General features: G+C 33.7%; 1 protein-coding gene across 1 annotated transcript; it reads left to right on the top strand.

Moving 5' to 3' along the window:
* Window positions 1–455: 455 nt before the first annotated feature.
* On the top strand, window positions 456–9,461 carry LOC140431569 (E3 ubiquitin-protein ligase HECTD1-like; the record flags this gene model as incomplete). The annotated part of the gene is made up of 4 exons (XM_072519464.1): window positions 456–479; window positions 4,794–5,109; window positions 7,354–7,556; window positions 9,197–9,461. Coding segments are annotated over exons 1-4 (808 nt in total), but the record flags the coding sequence as incomplete, so codon positions are not given.
* Window positions 9,462–11,210: the final 1,749 nt, after the last annotated feature.

Here is an 11,210-nt window from a genome sequence, read left to right as displayed (position 1 = left end):
CCCTGTAGGGTACCGCGAAATTTTACCGTCTTTTTTACTACTACTTACTTCTTTAATTCGTCGTGATTTACCGACTATTTTTCATTGAATAGAACTTCTGTTCTGCACTTGACTGCTGTTTCAATAATTCAACATCGTTGGAAAAACATGTATGATTGCGATCGATTAAACATCAGAACCGTACCATCGATGGCAATACAACATCGAGCCTAATCATCGATGTTTTCCAACACCATTGTTGACTTTAAACTCGATACAACAGACAACAGAATTAATATTATGTCAAAATATTATTCCACTTTTAAAAAACTTTCATCTGTGTCGGATAAAGTACAAGAAGCCAGTTCAGCTGTGGCTTCTGAGTTGATTGTAAAAAATATGAAATCCCATACAACTGCCGAGACGACTATTTTGCCAGCATGCTGTAAAATTGTTAAAATTATGTTTGGTGAAGAATGTCTAAGGATGTTGAAACCCAAGTAAATGAAAAACTCTAAACAGCTGATATATTTGGGAAACCCCAGGTTATTGCTTTCGTTAGATTTATTGGCGAATCTAACGTAGTTAAACAGTTTTTATTTTGTAAAGACCTCCCTGAAAATACAACAGGACTAGATATTTTTCAGTTAGTAAACAGTTATTATTTTATCACTGCTGGTTTGTCTTGGCTGTCTTGTTTGAGTGTTAGCACAGACGGTTGCCCTGCGATGGTTGGACACTTAACAGGGTTTCTGGCTTTAGTACAAAAGGAAAATCCAGATATTAATTTCACACATTGTTTTTTACACAGAGAAGCGCTTGTTGCTAAGTCATTAATGTCTGAACTGAATGACGTTTTGCAAACTGTTGTGAAAATGGTGAACTACATCAAAAGTAGGAGTCTATTTAACAGTTTGTGTTCTGCTATGGATTCTACGCGACGCAGCTATTGTTGCATACAGAAATAAGATGTGTCCTTCAAAGATTCTATGAACTTACAGAGGAGCTGTTAGTATTTTTACTTGTGAACAGTCTGAATATGCCAATTTCCTTAGTGATGACACATGGTGCACCAAAGTTGCGTTTTTGGCAGATATTTTTGGGAAATTTTATGTTTTAAATAAGGGCATGCAGTAAAAGCAAGAAAACATACTCATTTCTACTGATAAAATCAGTTCCTTTCAGTCAAAGCTTTTACCGTGGATAAAGAAAGTTGAAAATCAAGCCACATGGGGCATGTTTCAGTTAACAAACAATTGCAATGTAGAACCAAATCTGTCAGACCTTTTTTTTGAAAAGTCTTAGTAAGCTGAATGACAATATCAAAAAGTATTTTCCCTCCCTCGATACGTCATCAATGGACTGGGTGCGAAATCCATACATCGAATCGGCTTATGACACGGCCCTGTTTACTACTGATTGAAGAGGGTGAACTGATAGATATAAAAAACGACCGTGGACTTAAACTTAAGTACAGTAAACTAGTTGAAGAAGCAGAGGGTCAGTCAAAACTGAAGAAAATCAAAGTTAATGTAGATGTTGCATCATTTTGGATTCCCTTCTTCAATGAATAACCACTGGTTACAAAGAAATCTATAAATGCAATAATACCGTTTTCAATTTTTATATCTGTGAATCTGCTTTCTCGTCGATGAATGCCATCAAGAACAAAAATCGTTCACAGCTAAAATCTTCAGAGGACTACTTGAGGGTGTGCTTGTCTACAATTCGTCTTAGAAAGGATTTAATAATAAAGGGTCACCAAGTACAAATATCGCATTAGATATGGTGTCACTATTTTTAATTAGACGGACATTCTGTTTTATACTTCATTATTTTTTATTATCAACTCGTCTCTTTTAACACAAAATATATGTTTGTAAGATCATTAACATTTTGTTTTCTTAATGTTTCAGTAGTTTTCATAATGAGCATAGCATTAACTCAATTAATTATGTTTTAAATTATATTTTTAAAGAAAGTCATATTATTATGTAAGATTATTTACCCAAGTGTGCCGTGGCTGAACAAGTTTTTAACTTAGTGTACCTCAAGCTAAAAAAGGTTGGGAACCGCTGGTCTATGCGCACATAATTTGAACTGAATTTGAGGTATATTGGCGTGTACAACTCCAGTTCTTGTTTTTCTGGAGTTGTCTTTTGTTTTTTACATGTATGCCTTTTGCATATTTGGGTGAAGAATTAAACATCTTAAGAAAGTAGGTCTACATCTAAACTAGATGTGGTACTTAATACTATGAAATACAAAACTCTTCTGGGGAACACCGAAAATTACAATACCTAATCGAACCACCCAACAAATTTTGTGACATACACACAATACAAAATAAGATACAATGGCTACAAATAGCACAGCTGCTAGAGAATGATCAACAGTGATCGATCGAAATGATAGGACATTACATCTAAAAGTACATTACATTATACGCCCGCTCCCGCATTGTTTATGATACTGTCTTGTCGCAGTTGTAAAGAAACATCAGATAAAAAGATAAATACCTACACATATTATTCTAGTCGCGTCTACCACTGCATTTTTCCGTAATATCGGTTATATTTGTTTCTATTCGCATGTATCTCTTAAAAAATTCATCCTTAAGTTAAAAGTAATTACTAATATTTTTTAATGTCCCTTATTAAGTTCCATGGTTTCAATTTCATATTTAGCGACAGGTGTCTTAACATTGTATTTTTAGACTAATAAATTATAGTAAGAGTTTGCAATATGCGGTGTGGAAACCTCGTAATGAAATAAAATTGTATATGCTCTTATTTGAAAAAATGATGAACAACGCGGAGACCCGTCAACTTTAAAACGTACAGGGTGATTCACGCAAGTCTAGCACAGTCCATAATCTTTATTTTTAATGGAACCACATGTATATTTTTATGTTTTTGAAAGTTCTTTAACAACCTGGTCTTAAAGAACTACATTATAAGTAATATAAGGTGAAATTGTGTATAATTTTCGTCAAGAAATTAAATGCAAAACCCAATATATTGAGTCTTATTAGTTATTGTTGATATTGTTTAGAAAATTGAAGACTTTATTTGGCTAGTTTAAAAAAATACCAGTATTTAAAGCGTGATAAATTATTACAGTAAAACCTCCGTTAACCGAAATAATTGGGGGAAAGGCTGTTTCGGATAACAAGAATTTCCGTTAAAAATAACATTGTTTTTACAGTGTTCTTGGTCAAAGTATTGGTGTTAAAAAATACAATGAGGTGATTTCATAATGTTTTCTAATAAGTAGATACAGAATAAAGTAATAAAATCACGGAAAATAAACAAGTTTAACATTCTTTTTTAAAGAAATCTTCTATTTTCTTTTGCGTTTTCGTTTGACAACGATGTTTAGCAGCTATATCTCTCCATCGTTAATTTGCAGAACGTCATGAGTTTGCCTCATTCGACTGTTCGACGAAACGTAAAGCTATCTGAAAAGGACAAAACTTTAGCAATGACAACAAAAATTAAGAACCTTGTCGTGTCCCTAACTAATTAGGCCTACTGTATAAAATTCTTATCTCTAAGGCATTGAAAATCTCGTCGGCGGTCTCGTGCTGCCTGTTGTCTGTTGGGTCGTCATCTTCGGCGTCTGATACGCTCAGGTTGTCTGGATGAAGAACCATATATTCACTTTCTGAGTAATCGGCTGCTAACCACTCACGTATCTCTTCTTGATTCATTTCGTCACATCCCGGCAATTTTTTTTTAAGTTTAATTTCTTCTGTCGTTCCTTTACCATTTTCTTCTTCAGGATCGTTAATCAAAATCCCATCAAAAAGTTTGTTCCAGCATTTGAAGATTTGATCTTGGCCCACAACTCAGCACACCAATAAACAACATGTTTCATTGTTAAAGATTTGAGAATTTCGGGAACACTTTTGGATTCGTGCGTCTCCTGTAATGACAGATGTCTTAAGAATGCTCCTCTATAATGTCTCTCGAATGTCTCTAGTACTCCCTCGTCTAACGGCTGAATTAAGCTCGTGACATTCGGTGGCAAAAATCTAACAATTGTCACCATTTTGTAGATTTTGAGGGTGAGTTGGCGTATTGCCAACAAGCAACAATGCTTTGATGGGAAGGTTTTTTGATTTTAAAAAGGATTTTACACTTGGGACGAATTCATTTTTGAACCATTCTGAAAATAAAGTGGTCGAAATCCATCAGCTTTTTGGCTTCTTTAAAATGATTTGATTTGGAAGTGGCTTGATTTCCCAACACACATAGGCATCAATCGGTGAGTGAAATTAATGGAATTGTTTACGTTTTGCGATAAAAATTTACTTTTTATTGACGAAATTATTGAAACTGTCAGCCGTTTCGGTTAAACGATGTTTCGGTTAAGGGAGGTTTTACTGTAATTTCAAAATTTGATGTAGTAATTGTATTATTGTAATAACCTTGTATTATTCATAATATACTTCTTTGAGATGAGGTTGTTAAGTAGCTTCTAAAAACATAAATATATACACGGTGTTTCAATAGCAATAAAGATGATGGGCTATGCTTGACTTGTGGGAATCACCCTATACATTTAAATTTATGTTTAAAAAGAGCACATTTAAATTTAGAAGTTGAGAGGTTCCAGTGTTTTTTTTTTATAATTTTCTTAAATAGGACACAAACTTGGTACCTACATATTTCTTAATTATTTCACAATGTCACCAACATTCTTTTTGAAAGTATTATATGTCTATGACTATTGCATCGTATTGTCTCATTTTTTCGAATATTTTAACATATAGTATAAACTAACTGAAATTTTTGTTATTTTTGTGACAGGTATTAGAGCTAATATGTACGAGAGAAGCCGGAGCAGTATTCGATGCAGGCGGTTTGAGCTGCATTCTACCATTTATTCGCGATAATGGTCAAAGAGTACACAAAGACACACTTCATTCCGCTATGGCTGTCGTCTCAAGATTATGCACCAAGATGGAACCAGCAGACGCCCAACTACCAACTTGCGTATCCGCACTCAGTTCTTTACTACACCATGAAGACAGCCACGTGGCCGATGGTGCACTTAGATGTTTCGCTTCTGTAGCCGACAGATTTACAAGAAGAGGTGTAGATCCAGCTCCTTTAGCTCAGCACGGTATGTTTTTTATATTACTTACATTAGTTTTAATTGTCAAAACAAATGGCATTTTTCTCAATTTATTAATGGTATTCTTATACTTACTTAGAACGTCTTGTCCGACGAATACGTGACTTATCGGGAAATTAAGACATACTTGGACATTAGTTCTACTCGCATATTGGTATTAGTGCGAGATCGTAAAGAAAAATGTAATCAACGGATAAAAAATTAGATAACTTGGAAATTATAAGCCAGACTGAAGAAAAAGTCTCTTCTATTATGTATATCTTGCAGATATATAGTTATTATGAATATTGATATTGTTCCTGAGTTTTTATTGCTCTTTGATGCTGAGTCTTCGTCGTTCTATATTCTGGGTTCTTATTCAGTATGTTTCTTCAATTCCTCTCTCTTTTTTTATGGTTTTCCTTAGACCATTAGCCTTTCCATATTGTTGGCGCGACTTGTATGACTAAACTGGGTTAATATTTTTATAAACATTAAGCTAATAATACAAATATTAAATAACAAACAAAAGAAACTAAAAAAGTATATTAAAGACAGTAATGAAGAATTTGACCCCCCCCCCCCAGCTAAGAGTTTCTTCAGAATTAAAAAAAACACGTCAGTTTGTATTGCAAGGGGGACGAATTTTCATGCAAAATTCATGCCCCTAAATGTAACCCCCTACTGCCCCGCGTCAACCCCCGTTTTTTTTTTAATAGCAATTGTGGTCGAGTGGCACATCATTTAAAGGTAATTTTTTTCTCTACACGGCACTTCACATCACTGACACATTGGAATCTGATAATAATCTTGTAGAGGATGAACTGACTTTCCAACAGGACGGGGCACCCCTACATTGTGATATACGCGTAAGACAATTTTTGAATCAGCGTTTTCAGGGCGTTGGAGTGGCAGAAGGGGTCCAATAGAGTGGTCGGCGAGATCACCGGATCTTTCACCTTTGGATTTTTTTTTTTTTAGCTAAAATCAAAATATACGCCACTCCGCCTGCAGATCTTGCAGAGTTGCGACAAAGAATTGGTGACAGATAGCCGATTATTGACACCGGAAGTATTTGCAAATGTACGAAAAGGCTTTGAAAATATACTGTATTATTTTATGGAGGTCACATGTGTGTTTTATTTCGAAAATAAAAAAATTAAGGTGTCACACAAATGATGTGCCACTCGACCACACTTGCTGTTTAAAAAAACGATGGGTTGATGTGTGGCAGAATTTTGCATGAAAATTCTTTTCCCTCCCAATACAAATTGGCGTGTTTTTTTTTATTTTGAAGAAACTCTTGGTTTCTGAGTTTCGGGGGGGGGGTCAAATTTTCGTTGAAACACACTGTATAGTATATGGCCGCTGACAGTAATAATATATGGCAGTGGACAACAAAGGAACCAATGTAATGTGTACTTCTCTGGTCTTTTGCTCCGATTTCTGCATTGAAATCACCTGCAACTATTACGAAGTGCACTTTTTCCTCTTGCCTTTTTGGTTGTGATAAATTTTCGTAAAAGGTCTGACTCTGAGATAGCGCGTCAATTACAATGAACAGTGTAAGTCTTACAAGATGACAAAATTTTTTACGACTTTACTGCGGATTGTCGTTTATTTTTTCAGAAAACCGAGCATATTGTTAGAATACTATTAAAACCACATAGAATTCTGGTTCTAACAGTATGAAGACAAATCAGTTCAGAATGGTACTCCACCACTTATTTGCCAGAAGTGATCAGAGAATCAGTTCAGTGATTAAGTCAGTTGGTAATTTTCTCTTGAAAAAGACGAGTACAGAGTATGGATCCAAGAGGAATTGCCTGAACCTTTTAAAACAATACAGCTTTCCATTAAATCAAACACTCAATACTCGAAAAAATAAGCTTTTAGTAGAATTATATAACTTTCTAATGGGTGTAATTATAAGGTTCTAACAAATAACTTTCAAGAACGAAGAAATTTCAGAACACATATTCAAAAACTTTGTTGCTACTTGTTTTTGTTCTCCAGACCTCCACTCCGTCCATATAGCAGAATTGAAAATACATCACATTATTAAGTATCTTGAGACAAAGATAGCCTAAACCGCAAAAGTCGTTTGTGCCGTAAATTGAAACGGGAACTGAATGCGATGATGTGCTCGAGAACATTAACATCCATTTTTAATTTCATGTTATAGTGCTATTATTTATTCTTTTAGTTAATTTGGTTGTAAAATTACAATTTTATACATCAATTTTATTTCAGGTCTGGTCAATGAACTGTTAAGTAGGCTCTCTAATGCTGCCGGGCCAGCAGCTGCCAGTGGTACTCAAACAACACCCGGTAAAACTCCATCTACGAGTAATCCAGCAACAGCTACACCTGATTCCAAAGCGAACGCAGCTTCAATATCGACCATTATTAGCCTCCTTTCAACTCTCTGTAGAGGATCTCCTTCTATAACATATGTAAGTTTTGAGCCACTTTCCTGTTAGTAGTAATTAATAACGTCAAGTTATATGTAGTTGCGAAACTATAGAAATACTGATTATTTTAGTACTAAAATTTATGAATGTTATTAGGATCTTCTATACTACTTTATGATCTATGCTATGGTCAATCCCATATTCGCTGGCACTGAGACGTCCTCTTAATAGAAAGATAAACTGATAGAAAAAATAAAAAAAGTTTGAAATAGAAAAAAAATACTTTATTTTAAACCTAAATTAATCTGAAAAACTTTTGACAGTAAACAATCACATTTGACAGTAAACAAATGTAATTTTAATGTTGTTTAGTAAGAGAAGTTTCAAATTATATCTGCTTAGATAAATTATTATATAAATTGTCTGCTTCGATAAAGAACTTGTTTTATATGTTAATAATAATATTAAAGGAAATATGTATTAATATTAATTAATTGCTCTTCAAATGAAACGTTTGCCAAAAAATTGTTTAGTTATTTTTATAACAATGGAAGTAAACAATTCTAGTAAATTTTTTATTCAATAAAAAATATTTCTGCATTTTTTAGATAGTAATTTGAAAGGCATGAATTGTCAAGTGTTGAGTCTGTTTTGAATCATATAGATTCTCGTGAGAATATTTAGCATATTTAAGTTATTCTAATATAGAGTGATGATAAAAAGGAAAATAACTGCTGCAAAGGTTCGCAAATGGAGTGTTTAAGAAAGTAGAGTCAAATTTGAGAGATTGTGAAGGATATTGTACACGAGGACTTGTTTCTTTGAGTACACTCTTGTTTTTAAATCGTTCGGCAACTACATTGACGATTTGGTGATCATCGGTTACTAAATTACTTTTATGTAAAAGAGCTGGAATTCTTGTGTGCGTATTCTTTCCCGCATTTGATTAATTTTCTTCCAAACTTAAGAAGGGGCGGTATTATGAGTTAAAGTGGAAATGGAGTTTTTCCATGAGTGTTTCTTACTTTGTTTTAAGATATACCTTGCCCCCTTGGCTCTAAGTTTTTTAAAACAAATCAAGTTTTCGTCACTTTTGTTTCGGCGGTACTTATGAAGAGCAGTTTTGTATTCTTTTATAGCAGTTGCACAACGTTTATTTCAAAATATAGAGTTATTTCTTATGTATATTTGAAAATTTATTTTATGTAAATACTTTCTTAACAATATTCCTTATTTTTGAAGTGTAATTGATTAAAGTTGCACTATTGATTTAACTTTGTTTTATCGCGATGACGTTTCATTGGCAGTGACTACGTCAATGCTATTAAATATGTATTCAAAAAGTGCTGTTAATACTCTATTGACATTTTTCAATTTTTGATGTTGAATAATACAATAGATTTACTACTTTTTAAAGAAATAAATGCTTATTTGCGATAAAGAATTGATGGAAATTAAGAAATATGAAAATAGTTTTTTCTTGATAATAGAATTGTTTTTCATGACTAATTTTTAGTTTCTAGATGTGATATCAAAGCATTTATTATCACATTATCACTATACATCATTAGAATGATAACATTATTCCCGTAGCTAATCTAGTAATAAACCAATCAAAAATTAGAATCATCCTTGTTCCTAAATGATTAATTTTTTAATTTATTTAATAATTTATTTTATAGGATTTACTAAGATCTGAGCTGCTGGACGCCATTGAAAAATCACTAAAAGGAGACGAACGATGTGTATTGGATTCAATGCGTCTAGTCGATTTGCTGTTGGTGCTGCTTTTCGAAGGGAGACGAGCTTTAGGAAAATCTGGATCGTCTTCGTCCGGCCAACTGATGCCAAGAATGAGGCGCATGGATTCCGCAGCTGAAAAATCTCACAGACAGCTAATAGATTGTATAAGATCCAAAGATACGGATGCATTAATTGAAGCTATAGGTAAGTTTTAGTACAATTCACAATTTAAACAGTTTCTTTATAGTATATTACATTTTTAATAACGCACACAAAATTTATGATAGAAAAAACTTCGAAATCTACGGCACTGCTAAGTAAAAAATACGATAAAGTATGTGAACGTACTTTGTAGCACAACAAACGATGGACAGTGTTTGAGGTACACAAAATGGACGAGGCCGCGGTGCTGAGTCAGAAGAGATGTGGGGTGGTCCTTAAGATATCCTTACTACCACATAAACAAAAAAAAATGTTAGGTTAGGTTGGGTAGGTTTTGTTGGGATAGGTAGGTTATGTAACCAGAAATATGGCATAAATAAAAGAAAGAAAAATTATAAACAATTTACCTAAAAGGGCGCTACCTTGACTTTTCTGTGATGCACAAGGAAAACTCTTAAAACCAAATACATATATAAACAAGTAACAAGAAACAATCACACTCACCTGATATGTTCGTTCAGGAAACCTGTTGTTACATGTTGTTACAACATGTTGTTACAAACAAGCTATATTTATTATTAGCCGAAACATAGATTTTACTGGACATATTAATTTACATCTTACAAACAGAAATAAACATTGCTATAAATGTCTATTTTATCATATCTTGATTTCTTGACTAATCCTTGATCTCTGTTCTTTAACTATTTAAAATTTTAAGTCTCTATCCTAATAATATTCCTTTTAATTATTATTTTCTTCATGTTTCTCGTATGTGTCCTCAACTTATCCATTTTATTCCTGAGAAAGTATTTTTTTGTCAAAATAAACGAAAATTACAAAACATTAGCAATAGCAATACACAGTTTGGCTTCAGGAATGCCCTTGGAACAAGAGAAGCCTTATTTGCCATGAATGTATTGGTCCAAAGATGCGTGGATATAAATAAATCACTCTATGTCTGCTTTTTAGACTACAATAAAGCATTCGATAAAATTAGGCACAACCGTCTCCTACAACTGCTCCAACGAAAGTATTAGGATACGAAGGACATTAGAATTATTTCGGAACTTTACTAGGATTGAAATAAGGAGAGTATCAGACAAGGATGCACATTATTACCTATCGTATTCAATATGTATTCCGAAGAAATTATCCAAGAAGCGGTAGAAGGACAAACAATAGATATAAAAATGAATGGAAAACCTATCAACAATTTAAGATGCGCTAATAATACGGTGTCCTGTTATAAATATCTAGGTGCTTGGATCACAGACGATACTGATCAAACAAAAGAGATTAGATGTAGAATAGAAATCGCTAGATCAGTCTTTAATAGAATGCGCAAACTCTTTTGCAATCGTGATATCAACATAAAGTTACGAATACGAATGCTGCGGTGTTATGTCTTTTCTACCCTGTTGTATGGAGTAGAGGCTTGGACACTAAAACAGTTGACCACAAAAAACATCGAAGCTTTCGAGATGTGGTGCTATAGGCGCATTCTCAGAATATCATGGATGGACCGCGTCACTAACACGCAAGTACTCCAAACTTTAGACAAAAGATGCGAAATTCTAAATGAGATAAAAACTAGAAAGATGGAATACTTGGGGCACATTGTGAGAGGTGAAAAGTACGAACTTTTAAGAAATATCATGCAGGGCAAAATTAAGGGCAAAAGAAGTGTGGGAAGAAGAAAAATATCGTGGCTTCGTAATCTACGTGAATGGTTCGGGTGTAGTTCGATTGAACTTTTTAGGCGCGCTACTAACAAAGTCGCAGTGGCCA

This window comes from Diabrotica undecimpunctata, unplaced genomic scaffold, assembly GCF_040954645.1.
Source record: "Diabrotica undecimpunctata isolate CICGRU unplaced genomic scaffold, icDiaUnde3 ctg00001366.1, whole genome shotgun sequence".
NCBI classification, from domain to species: Eukaryota; Metazoa; Arthropoda; class Insecta; order Coleoptera; family Chrysomelidae; genus Diabrotica; species Diabrotica undecimpunctata.
This window is presented reverse-complemented; position numbering and strand designations above follow the sequence as displayed.